At 29.8% G+C, this 20,954-nt stretch overlaps 3 protein-coding genes across 6 annotated transcripts in view; 2 read left to right on the top strand and 1 right to left on the bottom strand.

The window, feature by feature from the left end:
* Positions 1–11,078, top strand: part of LOC114119626 (ras-related and estrogen-regulated growth inhibitor-like) — a 76,663-nt gene extending 65,585 nt beyond the window's left edge. For both annotated transcript variants that reach the window (XM_050203762.1, XM_050203766.1), the window contains exons 5-6: positions 3,461–3,639; positions 9,738–11,078. In XM_050203762.1, coding sequence (XP_050059719.1) covers positions 3,461–3,639; positions 9,738–9,999 — 441 coding nt within the window. In that variant the 3' untranslated portion in view covers positions 10,000–11,078. The remainder of the gene's footprint in view (positions 1–3,460; positions 3,640–9,737) is intronic.
* Positions 11,079–12,141: 1,063 nt separating this feature from the next.
* On the bottom strand, positions 12,142–17,515 carry LOC114119582 (peroxiredoxin-2-like). 2 transcript variants are annotated; one of them, XM_027981175.2, is made up of 6 exons: positions 17,368–17,515; positions 13,623–13,806; positions 13,393–13,510; positions 13,092–13,331; positions 12,864–13,029; positions 12,142–12,306 (listed from the first exon to the last, which is right to left on the bottom strand). In XM_027981175.2, exons 1-6 carry the CDS (start codon positions 17,368–17,370, stop codon positions 12,250–12,252), a joined length of 768 nt encoding a protein of 255 aa, XP_027836976.1. In that variant the 5' UTR covers positions 17,371–17,515; the 3' UTR covers positions 12,142–12,249. The 2 variants fall into 2 exon arrangements, with proteins under 2 accessions (XP_027836976.1, XP_027836977.1); XM_027981176.2 differs by lacking the exon at positions 17,368–17,515 and having other exon boundaries at positions 13,623–14,047.
* Positions 15,298–20,742, top strand: LOC114119581 (suppressor of Mek1). Of its 2 annotated transcripts, XM_027981173.2 has the most exons (6): positions 15,298–15,446; positions 16,183–16,245; positions 17,286–17,529; positions 17,707–17,886; positions 18,591–19,974; positions 20,077–20,742. In XM_027981173.2, the coding sequence occupies exons 3-6, from the start codon at positions 17,313–17,315 to the stop codon at positions 20,171–20,173; spliced, it is 1,878 nt and encodes a 625-aa protein (XP_027836974.2). In that variant the 5' UTR covers positions 15,298–15,446; positions 16,183–16,245; positions 17,286–17,312; the 3' UTR covers positions 20,174–20,742. The 2 variants fall into 2 exon arrangements, with proteins under 2 accessions (XP_027836974.2, XP_027836975.2); XM_027981174.2 differs by lacking the exons at positions 15,298–15,446; positions 16,183–16,245 and having other exon boundaries at positions 17,399–17,529; positions 17,676–17,886.
* Positions 20,743–20,954: the final 212 nt, after the last annotated feature.

Below are 20,954 nucleotides of genomic sequence, written 5' to 3'. Positions count from 1 at the left end.
CGTATTTTATTAAGTATATAGAAATAATATTATACTATCCACGTTAACATTCCGTGTTCAATGGAATCTCTCTCTGTCTGGCGCTGTGCCGAGACGCATTCGTCGCCGTTATTGAATTTCGTCTACCGCTCCAGAGAATCCGGAATTCAAATCATTGCGGTATTTAAAAATAATAATAATAAAAGAAATATCTTCGAGGTGAAAAATTAAGTATTTTAATGATATAATTAGAGGTATATTGTTTTGGAGTTGTAGCCATTTTGTAATAAATAATGTGGCAAGAATATACTTTGATCGAGAAATCGTGAGTGAGTGTGAGACTCATCCGCTCGTCAAATGCATTACATCCGATACGGGTTACTTTTTATATTATAATATTATTACATTATATTATATTAAATGTATATGTAATGGGCTCAATCTGATATATATACTTATATATATGCGTAGTCAAGGTCGATAGGTATAATATATTATATTTTATAGTGAAATATAATTCAGATTTTAATCGCGTCGTCGTCATCTTCACTGCGACCACCTCCGCATACGTCGTTTTACCCGTATCTTGTATCTGATAAAATTATATTGTATTGATCACGGTATGTCTAAAATGAAAATCGATTTTTTTTTTTTGTTCATTTCGATTTGTTCCGGTCCTCCATGCGCATAATATTTTATTATTATGTATACACCTTTATATAGTGCGCTGAACTGCTATTGTCGCACCAAGCATACAATAATAATAATATGATATTATAATGAAAATAATATGATATAATAATATTTATTATTATTCCGCTGATTAAAATAAACAAACAAAACGAGAAGGATATAAAAAAATACACATGCACGCGATGTCTCGTTTCATTAGCGATCCGCGACGGCAACGAGAGCCCCCACGGCATAACTCATATTTGTATTTTTTTTTTTTTTATGTCCGCGCTCGAGATTTTTCTCGTTGTTTATTTCGTATTGTGATGATATTATTATTATAATTATATTCATATTATCGATCGTCGTATTATTGTGGATCTGCAACGTGTATAATAATATCATAATATGTACCCATAAGGCCATAACCATATTAATTATTTATTATGCCACATGTTATATTGTACCTATATTATATTGACATACACACATAGCAAGCCTTTTTATGTTTTGTTTAAGAAATTGTTATAATACATAGACTTGAGTATAATACGTATCATCGTGCATAATTTTTGACAGATTTTGTCTTACGAGTTTGATGTGTACTGGTTTGATATTGATTTATAATATTATATATTATATTACGGAGATGACGATGATATTTTCAAATAGAGGAAGTGTGTTAAAAACTTTTTAATGCTCTCGTAATTATTATTCTTAACATATATTCAATATTGTTTAATTGTAACATGTATATAATATGTATGAATATCGGCGGTTGTATTGTAGGTACGTCGTACGGTACAAACTATCAAGGTCGTTATGTTGCATAAGAAGGTTAAGTATATATTAGAAAACCGCATTCGTTTAACATCCTACAAACGAATTAGACAAGGGAAAATAATGATTAGTATACCATCGTGAAAATGCAATACATATATCTGTAAGCCACCGCCACGTATTATACCTATAAGTAGGTTCACAATTGTACATAAAATAAATATATAATCTAACGTTATACAATATCAATTAACGCTAAACAAAATAATGAGTTTAAACTTTAAAGTGTTAAAAATCATGTTTCTGATTCTGTATGTCCGCATAGAATTCGATTTCGAATATCCTGCTACTTAGATTAATTATTCGGTCTTGTATGGGTGGTATATTAGATATAATATATTTTATTAGTTGTTATGGGTTTTTAATAAAAGTTTACTCTTCTACGTCTCTTTTACAGGTCTTACTACGAAATCTAAATATATATATTTCAATCGATTTCAGTAAATAATTGTAAACTCCATTTTATTCAATAATAATGGAAATAAAATACAATAATATTTTCTCCTGTTTAATGAATTGATATATTTCAATTTTCCTATAAATAGGTACCTACCTATAGGCTATAATAATACTGTATAATATAATGAATAAGCATTTGCATAATTTGTAAAAAAATAATCAAAAATAAATAGTGGTTTGAAATTTTATTTTATTTTCATATACTTAACCGACTTTCCTCTATATCAATTCGTTTAGGTACCTAATTTTTAAATCTAATTTCAAATATATCCCTAATCTTATTGTTTATTATTCGAGCAATAAAAATAATGTATTAATATTTTATTAATTATTTTTTTTGTTATCTACTTAATGTTTGTCATCTTTTGCACTTTTGCGTTAATATTCAGATAATCTCCCATTTTTTTATTTATGATAATTTTGTACTCATAGAATTGTTCGTGTATATTTTGTTAATTTAATCGCATTATATCACGATAATTAAGGATATATTTATCTGCACGAATATTCACCGGTGTTTAAGTACTATGTTCAAGTATAGGATAACCTTTTATCTATTTAAATTCCTTGTTATTCCAATAATAACCAATGGTTTTTTGTTTTTATAGAAATTTAAAATAAATAGATGTCTCTTTAACAATTGACTCCGCAGTCAACCGGCTCTATAAAAAAATGCAGTTTATAACATTTGCTCAATCTGACCCTGTGCGCATGCTAATGTGACATGTAATACAAATAAAGTATTTTTTATATACTTTTCGGTTCAGTAAACATTTTTAAGGCAACGTTAGAGAGTTGCTCAGATGGAATGTATTAATCCAAAATATAATTATAACTATATTTATAATAATAATTATAATTACTAACCCATAATCCACTATAGTCTATTGTCTATACGTGCTATAATTTATAAGTAAATGTCACAATGCCACTAAAAAATTTTTTTGAAATGTACTCGACCTTGGTTTAATTTTTTAATGTGCCTAATTTACGAAAAAAATTAAATACATTGTCTGCATATATTATTATTACAATAACAATTATTTATCACGACGATAAATCGTGAAACGCTATAAATTCGTACAAGGTGTCTCTTTGAATTTACTATTTTAAAGTGGTACCTCATTTCAAGTTAAATGCGAGTTATAAGTATAAAAAATATTAAATACGAAGTATAATACATAACAAATAAGTAACAATAGTTTGCCCAATGTCATGGCAATAATTTGAGCAATCTTACTTAAGTTTGTTCATGATTTCTTACAGTTAAAAAATTTTCTCATCATCGTCAAACATATATTTTTTGACACTTGCATTTAATAAATAAATTTAATGTAGCAAATGTTCAAATACTATTGTTAGTACTACACGGTGCTACTGGCATATTCATATTATGTATGTTTATCATTATTATTTCGTGTTTGTAACAATAACAGACGTATCAATAATAATAATAATAATATGATTATAATAAAAAATAACGTTTTTTTTAAATTTTTTTTTTGTGCAGACCACTTGTTTGTACGATCACATAAGATGGGCCGACGCATTCGTGATCGTCTACAGCGTGGTGGACCTGTCAAGTTTTAATGAAGCGCAATACCTTCTGGACGAGTTGAGCAAACACAAATTGCCGTCGTACTTTGCTACGCTGTTGCTGGGCAACAAGAGAGACTTGGATCATTCCAGGTAAAGCGTGCAAAACGTGTACAACAATATCATTAATAATAAGCTTACAAGTAATATGAAGTTGTATAACACCCGTAGTGTATAAATATATAATAATAATTGTTGCGGGTGATTGCGTGAGCATATAATGTAGACTGATCTGAGGGGTGGTAAATAGCTGATGAAGAGAGAGACACACAGAGAGAGAGAGAGTGATCGAGTGGTGATAAGGAAAGAAATCGTAATGTGGAGCGTTCAGTACGATATAAACTAAACACGAACGTATATAATATTATAATATGTACCTAAGAAACGTTCACTGGCCAGGTAATATATTAATATATGTACCTTAAGGCTTAAATCGCATCTCGATGGTGCACGCATAATCTTCGTTATACTATTACAATAATATAACTTAATAGCGTAAGACGATACGTGAGCTGTTTTGGTGACATTAAACGTATATATCATGTATTATTTACCTATATATGTAAACAATAAAATATAATAATAACGCGTAGGTGGCGAAATCAAAATCGCTGACACCGTCTGCTCTATCTCTCTCAGTGCTCGCGTGTTATGTTGCGGCACCGACCAGCGGCGTCCTCGTCTCATTGTTCTGGTTTTTTATTTATATACGTACACGACGTTAAATATATTTTTTTTTATATACCTATATATTCTTTTTATCTCTCTCCGCGTATCGTATGACAATAATTATAATTATACGTCGAAAACAACTACAACTACAGCAGTTACTACTGTCTCCACCGCCGCTGCCCCGCGTCCGTCGTTCCCGTGACTTCCTGTTCGTGTATTATATAGGTATAAATATACACATAAGTATTAATGTGGGACTTGCCGCGTTTCCGGTTTATGTATGCGTATGTGCGAGCGTATATAATCTATCATTTACCCGACGCATGTGTTTTCCACGTTTTTTAAGACTTTCGATACAATATATAGACCGCACGAGCCGATCCTTAGGTTAGGTTCATTTATACTAAAAATATCCTTCTCTTCCTATAAAGATGAATTTCTTAAAGATCGCGGACAATTATTTTACTCGGTAATCTCTATCACCGTTTAGATAAAAAAAAACGCATTTGTTTTGCAGATTCGAATTTTAGCTGTCCTTGCGAATTTATTCAAGTATATGGAAGTATATCGTCCTTGTATTTTTAATGGTCACGTGTAAGGGACTATGGGAGGAGGGATTGACTCTCACATAAGGACGGTTATCTCGTGAACACAAACTATGTCACATTGTCTCATTGATCTAAAAACATAATGTTTCAACTTTTTCGTTGATTTTATATAGGTAGTTACGAATTTTCAAATTTCAATTCACAGAACCTAATTCATAATAAGTTTTTGGAAAAATGGGTAAGCATGCTTGGCAAATCATTTTGTAAAATAACAGCTCTTAAAAAAAAAAAAAAAGCAAAAAATGTAATAATATAAATGATATAATATTATTACTGTGGCGTTATTACAATAATACTTATTACAAGGTATAGGTATTTTATAACACGCGTACATTCAGGGAGACGCCCGCTGTTATCGTGCTAGTGACAGGCAAAGACGTGCACCTCGTTATTGTATATTAATTTTGTAACAATAATCAACGTGCAATTTTCTTATTTTTATATTGATTATATTATATATTTATATTAGTTTTACCGATTATGTTTACCTATAAGCCATCCATACAAAATTATATAATAATATACTATAAGCGTGTCCGTGCAGTACACGTTAACACGTGTTTAAATATCTGTTCGCTTTCAGTTTTCATTTGCAGCAGACCTCGTTCTAAGAATATTTTAATATTGTAAGGAAAAAAACGCTTATCGTACACGTTACCGCTTAATGTGTATCATTTGAACGAATCGCACGACGGGAAGATGAAATAATAAAAATGCGACACTCGTCGTTGATCGATATACGTGAACATCGAGTTAGCAAATTTTTAGTATTTTTTTTCTCTTCATAACTGCAAGTATGTATTTTCATAATTTAAAGTATTATTTAGCATATTATCTGAACAACAATATCCATGTCGAAATAAATATTAATTGAAAAACCAAATGAATGTACAGTACACCGTTCCAATATTATATTATATGCTAATCAACAATTAATTATTGTTGAACCCGCATAAGTCGTCTCTAATATTTTAAAGTACGGATTTTTAATTTGTATGATTATTATTATTCATGTACATTATTAAAAGAAAAATACATCGTTTTTCGTCTTTAATTTCTACATTTATTGTGAAATTAATATGTTAATCAAAAATTTTAATGTCTAGTCAATTATTGAAATACACTTTTAGATGACATTAATATGGTGATTAATAAAAATTAGGCAATCTACTAGGTGCCATTGTCAAAAATTCCTACTTGGACCTACTTGGAAATTGCCCAACCCTATTTATGGCTACTATATTTATATATTTAAATTTGATCAACAGTTGCGCGTAGGAATGAGAGTTTTTTGAATAAACATTGCACGAAAACGGTATGTCTGCTGCGTGTGTATATTATATTATAGGTACCCGCCATATATTGTATTCTTTAAACCATAAATTTCTAATATACATTCGGAAGTGCCTACTATCAAGACAAACATCACGGATTTCCTAAGTCCTTCTTGTTTTGTTTGTATTCGAGTTTCAAATATTGAATTCATTATTTTCACTTAAGTTACGTACCTATTTAAACACATAAAATAAAATTATATTACGTAATACGTTTAGATAATCGTTACGACTAAAATAATATAAGCAATAGGCCATCTCAAAGTTTTTGAAATAATTTCTTTTCGTGGTCGTGACAATGTATTTCATTTTTGATTATTCAAAAACATCACACCAATAGATATTTACATGTTAACTGTATGGAAGAGATAAACTGTAGGTATATTATGCAGTTCAAATAGTTCACGTTCACATAGTAATATTATTGTCGAAAAAAAATAATAATTGTTAGTTCATGCTGTCTGGTATATTATACACGGCCTAAAAGTGATAGCAATGTTATTACCTCTACCAATTAGCTATGCTTTGGAAAAACGATTTTATTATTAATTTAAATTAAATTAAATTAAATTAAATTTTATTATTATTAAAATGCTCGAAAAAATCAATGTCAAATTAGTTACCTATATTTTCTAATTATGTGTGGTAAATATTATTTAGCGTATAGTTATTTGTTAACTTGTGTGTTATTCAAAATTTGTGAACTCTTAACATTTATTTTATCCATTGGTATTACCGTTTACCATCCATCGGACGATATTAAAACCAGTTGTTATGGAGGAATAATGTTTGTTTGAAACGTTTTGTAATAAAATTCGTATTAAAATAATTACAATTACATTGCTCACATTTATGACGTATAGAGAATATATAGCGCGTACAGTATTCGGATAGAGAGCTTCAAAATAGAATCGACTTCGTACAGCACCCCTCATCATCACGAAGAGATGCTACACCGATCGCCCTATCTTCCTTAGAAAAATAAATCTAAAAATAATCACAAAACTTGTTTAATATAAAACTTTTTCTATAATACGGAAATAAATACTTCAACTATGACGTTGTACATTTCTTGGGTCAACAATCTGATAAAAGGCTTTTTCAAACTTATGTATAAATATATATATATATACATATATAATGTGTGTGTGAATTAGATATTTTAAACCAAAACTTTTGTGTAAAATTTAGGTAAAATTTTTAAAATGAATTGCTTATAATGTATACAAAAGTGCGTGTAGATACTCATATTGACTTTGTACAATATTATTGTATTAAGTATACTTATATTATTCGATGTTCAGAAATGTCTTGAATCTTTAACGTACGTACATTATTTTTTTTTTATTAATCTTAATCTTTGTAATATGTACCTAAGCATTGAACTATATTTTTGATTTAAACCAATATTAGACTTTTAGCATGGGTCAGTTAGTGCTTTAGATGTTTTAAAAAATACAATTGTTACTTCAGGGTGTACATTTCGTAGGCATGTAGCCAAAGAATTTAATTTTTATGCAATTTCACTATACGTCTAAGCATTTAGTTAAATGCCTAGTTATTAATAATTAAGTATGATAGATGTAATCATGTAGACGATAGTACGAGTATATTATATACCCTATATAGTCTAGAGTACGAGTAGTGAGTATCTACTATATATTCTTATTAAATAAAAGTTCAATTGGTTTACCTTGGAAAATGAACGTATGTACTTGGTTATATGAAAACCTTATCTATATTGAGTTGAGAGTTATGTTTTTAAAAAATATTAAATATTCCAGCAAATAACATCAAACAATAATATGTAACAACAAACAATAACTAAAAATTAACAAAAATTTATAATTGTAATACTCGTACAACCTTTTAAATAATTGTTTATACTCATGCTATCACATCTAGTAGTTATTAATAACCTATATATATAATATAATTTAAGTTTTAAAACAATAGAAGCAATGGCCATGAAATTAAACATATTACAGTTACCTACATGTTTTATATAATATAAATAAATAATACATAGTTTTTTTTTTCATTTATAAAATATTGATTAGTAATAAATAATGAATAAAAATTAATATAAATAGTTCAATTTTTAAAATACTAAATGTTTGTTTTTTATTATTTGCCTGACATTAAATAGGCATTTAACTAAATGTCTAGACGTACAAGGCGTATAGTGAAATCATCACATAAAAATTAAATTCTTTGACTATATGTCTATCATATATATATATAACTAAAATTTACAACTATATCTTAAGTATAATATAATTACAGTAAATACTAAATACATAATCTATGGTAGGTACTATACGGGGTTGGTAATACTTATTCATGCTAATTAAAATCATCAACCAAACTTTCACTTTATATCGTAATATTTCTAATTGGCTATTATACCTTAGCGACAAACGACCCAAATATTTATAATATAATATACCTAACGATAACATTTGTCTCTATTCTTGCGTCTCTTTTTAGACGAACCTAGGTAATAACATTTTTTAACAAAATTAAGATTAAACCATTAAATTATTCAAACTATTGAATATTGATAAGTATTATTTTTTACCTAGTAATAATTGGATTTATTCGTTTAAGAATATATTATATCAATATCATTTTACTTATATAACTCAATTATAATATTGTACTTTGATGTGTTTCAACTAACTGTACGCTTATATAACATAAAGGGAAATCACGGAAGTTCGAGTCACGACAGTGGTGTACCTGAATAGCCTATCTGGAACGCCGCGTAATCTAGATTTTATTATTTAAAACCTTAAATTTAAGAATGAATATTATATTATCAAAAAAAAGATGTGATTCTTCGACATTTCCTTAGCCATTTTTCAAATTTCAAATTTAGGTATTTCATTTTTAGGGAAAACCAATTCAAAATTAATAAATTAAGTTTTTTTATTTTTCTTAATTTTTTTCTTGCTTGAATTAAAATAAATAAATCAAACCATATAGTTGTTCAAAATATTTTATCCTTAGAATATTATAAACACATATTAAAAAATACAATATTTATTATATATTTTAAATATACCTATACACTCAAGTATACAGTACAACTCATTTTAGACGCCATTACTACATCTTAATAAAGAACAATTTTATGAAAAACGACTCTTATTTGCCAATCTTTATTACAGCGCACTGTTGAAGCAGTATTAAAGTGATCATTAGCCAATCAAGTACGCGTTTGTATCTTATGTTGGTATTAAATCGATAAATATTATGTACCTCTGATACGTTCCATAAGTATACTACAGCGTGTTTAAGCCTTACACATATGAGCCGAGCATAGAGAGAAAAGTTTGAGGAAAATATTGCTAAAAACAGATAGCCTTATCGACGTTGTCCACGTGACAATAATATGATAGACCCATATAAAGATTGCGAGCGAGAGAATAAAAATAGAGATAACAACATCTTTTTTAGGTATTGGCGTATTGCGCACAGTATATTATATTATACACGTGTTTTTACGTTTACGATGATAAATGGTTGAATATGAACGTAACGAAAAACTGATTATCGGTCGCTATTGTTGCAGGACAGTGGCAGTAGACGCGGGACAAGAGCTATCGCTGCGGTTTGGCTGTCAGTTCTACGAGGTGAGTGCGGCTGAAAACTTCGCGGGCGTGTCGCTCGCGTTCCACTCGCTGTTGCGCGAGACTCGGGCGGTGCAGCTGCTCCGTGGACTGCCGATCAGGCGCAAGTTAGGCGTGAACAGCGTGTCCAAGGTGCTGGGCACGATATTCGGCAAGAACAGCAGCAAGCGGGACCGGAAGAAGCGGCCGTCGCTGAGCATATGACCCGCGTGGGCGTCCGCCGACACGGCCACCGCTGCGGGCGCTCCGAACACGACGCTCACGCTGTGAACACGTACGCGAATAAGATAGAAAAAATCGAAAATTGAAAAAAAAAATATTTATATATATTATATATATATGTCGTCTCAAGACCCGCCAACCACGACACCTTCCTCCCACCCAACCACTAACCACTATTACCCACCCATACACGTCGATCGGATAAGTCGTCGTTGTCATCGTCCATCATCATCATCATCATATATATATATACAATATAAGAGGACGTATATAATTATACTACTCGTCACAGGCAGATGTACCTAACTGCTGCGACGACGGATGTGTAAAATATTATTATCCCGCGATTGCGGTGGCAGGCGTATTAACATCCGTTTCCGTTCCGGATAGGCGAGAATGAGTTGAACGTACATCGAAGGCGTGCGTCGCCTATCGTCGAACCAGCCCAAGAGATTCCGAGAAAAATAATGAAAAAAAAATATAAATTTGGTAGATAAATGTGCATCCGTCCGCGAACAACGATCCTGGTCGGCTGACGCTGGTCAACAAGGACCGTGTCTATTAAATGACAGCATAGTATGCATGTTTTATTGACGAGCCGATGACAACTTAAATTATCGTAATCACGGTTTTTGTTCCCGTGGAAAAATTTACCGCTCCTGCAAAAGCAAAAAAAAAGAAACCGCGTGCAGCGTACCGTAGATTGGATATGCTACGACACGTCTGCGGTAGTTTTGGCGAAAGGACTCGCTAACGAGCTGTCTCGTTGACTACGTTTTTGGGGACGATTACAATATATAAATATAACATGAAGCTACGAGCCGCGGAATCCATTTATAGTTACTCGGGCGATATGTTGGACAAGACGATGTGATGTTATCGTATAGATAAATGACATCTGGTCGGCCACACCATCGCACGATTGAAGGTTCGCGATGGACTTTCCTGTGAAAATGCCTATCCAGGATACGGATGACGAAAAGCCACGACAGCTACTGATACATTATTTTCAAGTATTTTTTGGTTACTCGAAAGTCGAAATCCATCCCTCCCCCACCTCCTCTCTATCAATATCTGATCTCATGAATCGAAGCATTTTCAATGATTGTTTTTCATTTACTCGATGTATATAATTTTTATTATTATTATTAGTGTTACTGTATACTTATTATTAGCTTTTATAAATGTTTTTAAAAAAAAATTGCTTTGTACTACAAACGATAATTTATTATGATATACATTTTTAATAATTAATTAATCGGCATGCGTCGTTGTGAATCGACATAACTCGCACCTGTCACGTGATTATTGTATGTTTAACGAATAGTCTGCGGAGACATTGGTGACTCATTTTTTAGTATTGAAAGAGCATACTTATGTCAATTTTTTTTTTTTGTTTTTAATGTATAATCGTATAAGTGGTGTACAAAGATTATTTAATTATTAGTATCTAATAGTGTTTTGTATATAATATAATATATTAGGTTTGTTGTTAATTATGCGTTAAGACCGAAGGCTAAATCATACGGGTGTTGTCTAAGATGCAAGCCTTTACCGTGATCCGAATTATGTTGGTAAGATAAATATCACAACACTACCCAATTGAATGGAAATTAAAATGTGTGCGTGGGTAATATTACATATTGTTACTAAAAATCCAATTTTATTATTGTCACAATCCTTGTTGTAATTTTTTTTATGCTATATTGGTTGGCGTTTAATGTCATTGGAAAATAATAGGTATATAATTCACAGCCGCGTGTAATCAATATTTTCATGAACCTACCAAACTATGCTGCATAATATATATTATTATATTATATAATATTAATTGATGTTGTACTCAAATTGATTTAATGTATAACCATTAAAGATTTCTGAGACTATGAATAAATGGTACTTAGATATGTTACCTACTAGTAACAATTCTATTCATTATATTATATACTGTAGACATTATGAATGCTACGTTATTGTATAAATAAATGCATTTTTATACTTAAAAATAATACATGTATATGTCATTAAATGTCAGTGTGTGTTATTTCAAATAATTTATTTGTACTATTTCCATCAACAATATTTGGTGAAAAAATTAATATATTTTAATAAAAACAAAACATATTGAAATAAAAAAAATATCATTTAATATTTATGTTTGTGTCTTTGTGATGCTTAATGGGTTATAAATAATTTTGTATTGGCAATAATTATGAGATCACCACAGGTGTATTATAATTCAATCAGTCTATCAAAATATTGTTTCTTCTTAATAGGATCAGGAATTATCTGAAACAAATTATACAAATTAATTTACTAATAATGTTTGTATTTACATTCATTAAAACAAGTCTCATACACGAAAATCACATAAAAAAATTGCATGTAAAATTTTTGTTCCCTTTTAACATGAAAATATTAAGTAAAAAAACAATATTTAGGTATGTAATGTTATGTTTATTTTAAAAATATTTTTGAACATCGTTTAGGATTGAAGTGTAATATAAGATTTAAATATAGGTACCCAACGAGTAATCAAAACTTAAACTTTTCTTAAATTAAAAAAAAAAATAGCTACCAGATTTAAATCAATGACACTAGTATATAAAATGAGTGTTGTGTATTTTGCACTATTTGCAAGTTTAAAAGGAATTATTTCATTTTTTTTTTTTTGTGATGAAAAATTAAAAGTGCTCTGTAGAAAAAGAATGTACCTACCCAAAAATAAAATTAAACATAAGTCTTTTATAAGTTTCTGATTTTAAAATAAATGATTGAATCATCAACAAAATACAAGGTGAAATGAATTTCAACTATTCTATAGACATAATAAATAATAATTTTACCGTTTGTTCCCCAGGTTTCCAATTAGCTGGACATACTTCTCCGTGCATGTCTGTATATTGAAATGCTTGTACTAACCGTAAAGTTTCATCTACACTCCGACCGACTGGCAAGTCATTCATTGTTATTTGTCTCAGAATTCCTCTATTGTCTATAATAAACAGTCCCCTAAAAACAAATTATTAAAAAAAAACAACAACTTAGTGGTCAACTTTTTGTTTAGATAATACCTTAAGGAATGACCAACGTCGCTTAAATAAACACCATAGTCTTTAGATATTTTATGAGTCATGTCTGACAACAGAGGAATTGACAAGTTGCCTAAACCACCATCTTTTCGTGGAGTATTCACCCAAGCTAAATGTGTAAAATGTGAGTCCACTGATGCCGCCACAACTTCTGTATCAATCCTTCTAAATTCCTCAATTCGGTCATTGAAAGCTAATATTTCTGTTGGACAAACAAATGTACTGCAAACCAATGTAAATTATTACTACATGTGAAGGTACAGGAGCTAAGATTAACACTTACAAGTCCAATGGATAAAAAAAAAACACTAAATACTTCCCACGGAAATCTTTTAGCTTCAGCTCCTGTAATGAACCATTAATTACAGCTGTGCTCTTCCAATCAGGTGCTGGTTTTGATACTAAAAAATAAGAAAGCCATTAAAAATAGTCATATTAGTCTGTAAAAACTTACAGGCAGGTTAAATACTAGAATACAGCAATATAGAATAATATTTATTACTTGTTACTCACTCAATGCTTTGGTGTACTGCAATTTGTGATTGGTGGATTCAATAGTACTGGATGGATAGACCGACCCGTCGGCAAATGTTTGGCACTTGAACTCATCCGCATTGACAGTGTTAACTATACTTAAAGCGAAATATACCAAAACGAACTTGGTAATCATTGTGTCTTCTCGATTAAATCTACAAATCTGTCATGTAATAAGTATTAAAAATGAAGAAAACTGTTTCGGAACATAATGACAACAATGTTAAAATATATTTAGACTTTCATGAATCACGATTTGCTCGCAGTATACTTAATAATAATATAATTGTTTAGTTAAACGTAACTTTAGAGTAATAAATACAACCAAATAAATACAACAATCTGTTGTGTTGTCGTTGTCGTTGTCGTGTCTACTGTCTTGAATCTACAAAAGAATTACGAAGTTTGTATCGTTATCAGCCGCATTGATGATAACAAAGATGGGAAGAAAAGAAAAACGCCGGAACGGTCATGGTATAAACCATTTACCACAGAAACTGGTAAGCACAAGTCTGGTTAACAATATTAACACCGACGGGATGCATAAAAATATAAAATAGGTAGGTAGTAGGTACCTAATAAATAGTTGTATATAGACGATATTTTTAATAATAATATTTACACCAAAAATTGAAAAGTTATGAATTATAATAACGTTAAATAGATAGTTGTTGGAGTGGCACACATTCACATTTTAACTGAAGAAGTGTCGGGACTCAGCTAGTAAGCTCATTCTTTAAAAACATCCATCACGACCACAGTCTGAAAATAAACATGAATAAAAAATGTTTTCGCACTGGTTAGATTCAGGTATTTACTTCATTACGATATAAATTATAATAGTTGAAAGCATCCCGTAGTCACCTTTCCACAATCACTTTTTGGACTTCTATTTTATAGTTATTTTTATAACGAAGGGATGAAAAAATGTCTAGGTATCCTCCACACATCCTAAAATATTGTACCATCATTGCGCAAGTAATAAGTATTTATTTCAACTTTATTTTAGTGAAGTAAAAAATCGAATTGTCCAATTCTAACGTTACACCCGCCCATAATTAATACCCACACTGCGGGGCAACTCAATAATTGAGATATGCGTGCCACTGCAACTGCACGCTGCAGTGTAATACACCATTCGAGTAGGTACGCCACTGACTGTCGACTAAGCGTATAAACTATTTACTAAAATGTAATAATACATTAGATATCGTAATAGTGTCATCGTATTATTCTATGATAATGATACGAACGAACTTACGAACTGAACATTAAAAAAAAGAATCACGTGATGGGGTTGAAGTTGCCTAAGAAACACCAATAAACATATTTACCGATCGAGGCGATAGTTTGAATTCTAAAAGGTGCAGTGTTAATATATTATACTTTTACGATAATGTCACTGATACTTTAATAATAAAATTAGTCCAATACACATAAATAAATATATGCACTATTGGTGTGTGTACTTGAGTGAGTTTTTCATCCGTCATTGTGTACAATTAATAGATATTTTAATATTTCGACGTGTTTTCGCCGAAACGTAGTCCGGTCTTTTACTATTACTATACCGCTCTGTATAGCATTACGATTTACGATGCAGGTATCGCGGCATCTATTTCATTCGGGAGTTCGATAATATTACACTTGCGTGTATTTAGTTACCTACCTATATGCATTTACGGAAACTGAAGGTGCATATTATTTTAATACAATTATGTGCGCCAACGTCTGATTATATTAAAAATAAATCTGGACAACGAGTACATACGATTTTAAATTCCAGATATTGAATAAATTCAGGTAAATATTATATATTGATTGTTATTATTGCCAAACAATTCTTATTACACATTCATACATGGGAATATACAAAAATATAATCTATAATGACATTGTTGTTAATAAATATGTCATATATTTTATTTTATTTATATGAAAACCGTTATTAAAGATTTTAATTCTTAATGAACAATTACGTATAGATTAATAGTACATAAACTACTCCTTCAAATTTCGAATGCTAACCTTTAGACTTAAACAACTTTAAAATTTATAAAAATTGTAAGCATAAACCATTTACAATTAAAAAGGTGGTTTTAATATGAAAAAAGTTTTTATTATCACGACCCTTTAATTCTAAAGAAACCTATGTATTTGAAAATATGGTCTTTTTACTAATCATAGTATATTATAATTCATTTTTAAGAATAAAGGGGGTTGAGCGTAGAAAGCAAATAACTCTTTACCTATATAAAAATGTGTATACTTAAAAATAATTCTTTTATAAATACAAATATTTTAGACGGTTCTATATAGATTATAACCGTAGGTATATGCTCAAATTGTAAATAATCTTCATTAGCATAAAACATCATCTTTCAAAATGGTATTTTTTTTATTGTTGTAATATTGTGATATTTTTTGTCCACTTAATATTATTATTACCGATATTATTTTTTCATTATTTTCTTATACACTAAGGACAGTGAATTTCTACTTTAAATATTTAATCATAGATCATATTTTTTATTTTTAGGTGGTGGTCCATTGGAGCTGCATACGTTTTATGAAATACCCACGATATTTTTCCACGAGCAGTGTAAAAGCAGTTATATTATAATTATTATTTTAGTTTTTTATTTGGTATTTCACAAATTGAAAAAAAACCATTATTATTCTCGGTTTCTACAGCGTACCTACATTATTTAATTTTCAAAGGTGTGCACAAACAATTACACAAAGGCACCTATAATATATAACCGTACACATACATATATTATGCTCACAACCTATTTTATTGTTATTTTATAAACACTACGATTATAATAAATAAACATATATGGTTTACGCATAAATACATATTTATGAATTATGATGAAATTGCATTATCAACTTTTACAAAATATTTTAGTCACCATTTTAATACCTTTTGGCAATTACTGTTAATATTTCAAAATCAGTAATTACTTAACCTGCACTTATAGCGTGGCCTGAAAGTTTAGTTACTGTAATATCAATATAAAATATATGCATGCATTTAATAAATGAAAAGTATGTAATATATTATTTTAAAAATAACTTTACGATAATATGTAGTATGATATTATTTGAAAAAATAATCTTTTAAAAGGTTTTTTAATCTCTCAAATAAACATACGCATAAAAATTAAAGGTATATTAGGTATGTCATATTTTTGAAGGAAACTAAATACATAAATTCATCATACATTATCTATTTTATATATATACAAAATAAAACAAGTACCTATATTACTTGCTTTTCATCATTAAAGATTTAAATGGTTTTATAGTTTGACTGCTTATGAAACAAATTATTTGATATAATAAAAAAAATAAATACTAAATTGTTCTTTTAATACTATAATAATTATATTATTGAAATATATTCTATTTTACATTATGTAAAATATTAGTATTATCGCTTTAATTTTTTTATAAATAAATCACAGAAAAGGAAAAAAATCATGTTTTTCGATTTATAATAAGAAATTAATTCAAATCTCACTGCACCTCTACTTATTTAAGTTATGTTTATGGATTCGTGAGTTGTGATAAACTGTAAATAATCGTTGTAGTTTATAGATCAAAGATTTATATTCATATTTTTTTATTTTTTAGTGAACTAAATTTTAAATATTAAAGGACATGAGTTCGGATAAAAAAATAGAAATTATTGAAAATGAAAGCGATGAAAACTTACCATTTGATTTTTACGATTTGGATTACCCGACAAGAGTTATTCCTTCCAAAAACTATAATAATTCTTTTATGGAATCGAAATCGGCAGTACGCGTTGCGTCGAATACTAACAGAACTACTGCATTGAACGAATATGACGTAGACGACGAAGAAGACTTCATAAGTAAGTTTTATTTTTTAGTATATTAAATATTTATACGTTAAAACTAAACCATGTTTTCAAACAAATTGCAATAATAAAAAAATATGATGCGTTTGTTTGAACAGTTTTATTTTGTTTTTAATTTATAGCTTATTCCCTCATTTTAGTTTTTAATGTGTATACGGTGTGACTCTTTAGAAGTTTATTTCGCGTCGGGGACAGTACTGAAACCATCTGATAAACCGTACGACCTGCGTTCAAAAATCCACGAAGCAAACCGAGAACTGGAAAACGCCAGCGAGAGCAAATTTGTGAACACCCCCGGAAAAGTCAAGTTTGACAACACTGTTGTGATATTGGACAGTTTTGAAGACATTGGTGAGGCGTTTTAATTTTTATGTTAATATGATTATTATTTTATAGTATGTTTAATGGGTGGCTATGCGCATGATTTATTTTATGTACAGTAAATGTTTATAGCAAAATAAAATCTATTTACACAAAATTCCTGATTTATTGGAGAGACGATAAGCGTTTACTTTTTTTTTAATTTACTTAAGTCATATATGATTTTTATAATGCTATTATTATTAATTACTATAAATACATTATTTTAAATATAATAAATAATTTTTTTTTAAATACTTCTCACTTATTAAAATTTGTAGTATTTGTATTTTAGTTTACTTTTACATAACATTTAAACAATAATGTATACTTTTTTCGTGGCTTTCTGTTTGGTTTTATGTATTAAAATATTCTGCTAAAAGGCTATACACCAATAATACCATATACGTATAACATATAAATAAATAATATATAAACAATATACATATTTCTTGACTTTGGTTATGTCATTATGAACAACATTTTATAGTATTGAATTAAATTTTATGATGGCGATATTATTATTTGTTAACTGTAGGTAATTTAGTTTTATTTTATTTTCTTGTTATTGAAAACAATACCGCATTAAAAATCAATAAGATGATTATTTTAATATATTTTCTGTGGTATATGGACTTAAACAGATGACGTATTCACAGACCATAGTTATTAAGTAGTCTTAATAATATTTATAGGTACAGTGTCGATCGGAACGGAAACACTTCAAGGTTCCGAAGTTGTTATTTCCGATGATCCGATTGATGACCTCAAAGATAAAGAAATTTTGGCCAAAATCGATTTATTACGAGATGATGATGCAGACGACCAAAACGACGTGGTATGCAGTTCGACTACCGATAGGACACAGGACACTGACACAGATGACAAAGCCTATTCAAGCACTTCGTTCAGTAGGAGTTTTTCGTCCGAGTCTGACGACCCGTTGTTTATAAACGTTATAGAGTCTGGGGACGAGTTCAAGACTATCATGGACCGGAACAACAAGACGCGCCAAGGATCGGCAATTGATGAGCACGTTACGTACTTCCCAGAACTGTTCACCCATACGCAATACAAGATGTACGAAAATTGTGCAGAAAAAACAGTGGGAGATGGTGACGTCAACATATACGTGCCCAAGAAACTGGACGCGGAAGAACTGAGAAATAAATTGAAAGAAATTACCGGAGAGCGTAAACGGGCAATGCAGATAGCAGGGGTGACGAATGAAAAGAAAGTCGACTTCAAACCTACGAAAAAAGTCGGTTGTTTTGCATCGCTGCGGAACGCACAAAAATCAATCAAACAAATAAAAACATCCGAAAAAAAGGTTAAATCGTCGTCTGCACAGATACGTGTACAGCAGCAGATGGCCCACTGCGGCAATGGTAACAACAACAACAACAACAACAACAAAAACAATATTAATAATAATAAGGCTCGCGTGACATATTACTTTGAAATGGACCCGAAAGGTAAGCTCAAACCATTAAGCAATAAGAACAGTGTGGCGACTGTTAACGAAATGAGTTCTTCAAATAGCTGCAATGACAAGTCTACGAATAAATTCTTCCACATAAATTTAAGGGCAGCGAAAAATGGAGAAAACGTTAAGCCCCGGATCACTAAAACACCGAACGCAGATTTGTTTCTGGAATTTCAGACAGACAAATCTGGCAACAATAAGGGGGCGAAGTTAGTGATAAAAAAAAAGCCCACACCCGAGGTAGAAGTGCAACACAGTCCGACGAATCACAGTGATGGAGGTGCTATCAAGAAGTCCTCGGCCGCTGGCTGCGGTGAACGTCCTCGGTTACCGGGTTACAACGGCCTTAGATCCGAGTACGGGCTGTCGGCTGAACAGCTATTGGAGAGGCGCAATGCAAGAATGGAACGTGAGAGGCGGAGGAAAGAGTTAAGGCAAAAGAAACACGAAGAAGAACAAAAGAAAAGGGCAGAAAACGAAAAAAATTTCTATAAATGGCTGCAACAGAAGAAGCAGTTGAAAAAACACGCAAAAACCATCAGACGTAGCTATCCTATGAACAAACTGACAGTGTCTTCCGCAAGAGTTTCCATGTGAGTCTTTTTAAATATTTGTATAATACTTATGTATATTATTTATATTTAGCTACCTTTTATGTTATTACAATATTCATTTGGTTATTTTTTTTCTATCAGAAATTCAACTCACGATGGAGATCAACGCAAAGGATCGTTTGCTCTGGAAGAATTATTAAAGATCAAGGATGAGAATAGTGGATGGTTTAAATTTTAAATAAAAAATCGTTATTTTCTTTATTGTATAAAAGTTGTTTAAATTTAATCAGTTACTACTTATCAAAGTAATTGCAGGTACGCAGTAATCGTAATAAGTACATATTATTCAATATAGATTACATATAGGTGTATCTAAATGAGATATTCTCAATTTAAAAACTATGACTTACTACTTAAAATAAAATACTCAATTATTAATTTTATAAATGGCCAAGTAATTTCAATGTTCACATTTATTACATTTAATATTTCTAAAATATACCTATATATTTATTAATTCGGTGTGATTTTCACTTATAGTTGTGATGATGTTAATAATAGCGCAGTTCTATAGACTTTTTACTTATAGACGTTACGTGGATTGGCTACATTGAATTACTATTACAATTAAACTATATTATATAGTATTATATCACTGCCCACAACTTACTGGTAATTATGTATTCTTCCATTTTGTCAATTTTTTACTCGAATATTGATATTCTACATTTTTTTATCTCCACTTTTGATCTAATTTAAATTTATATATTCGTATCGATTAAATAAAAATTATAGTAATGCCCATTACAAAATTCCAAATCTAAAGTTTTATACTTTTTTAAATATATTTTATACAATATAATATATAAAAATACGTTTTTGTTATTAGATATTAATAAGTTATAAGTTAATGATTTATAATGTTGAATTCAAGTTTGTTATTTTCATTTTAAATATAAAACTATTTAATATATTATTAGTAAATAATAATTAAATATGAGTAAACATGTTTAGATCAT

Source organism: Aphis gossypii, chromosome 1, assembly GCF_020184175.1.
Source record: "Aphis gossypii isolate Hap1 chromosome 1, ASM2018417v2, whole genome shotgun sequence".
NCBI lineage: Eukaryota > Metazoa > Arthropoda > Insecta > Hemiptera > Aphididae > Aphis > Aphis gossypii.
This window is presented reverse-complemented; position numbering and strand designations above follow the sequence as displayed.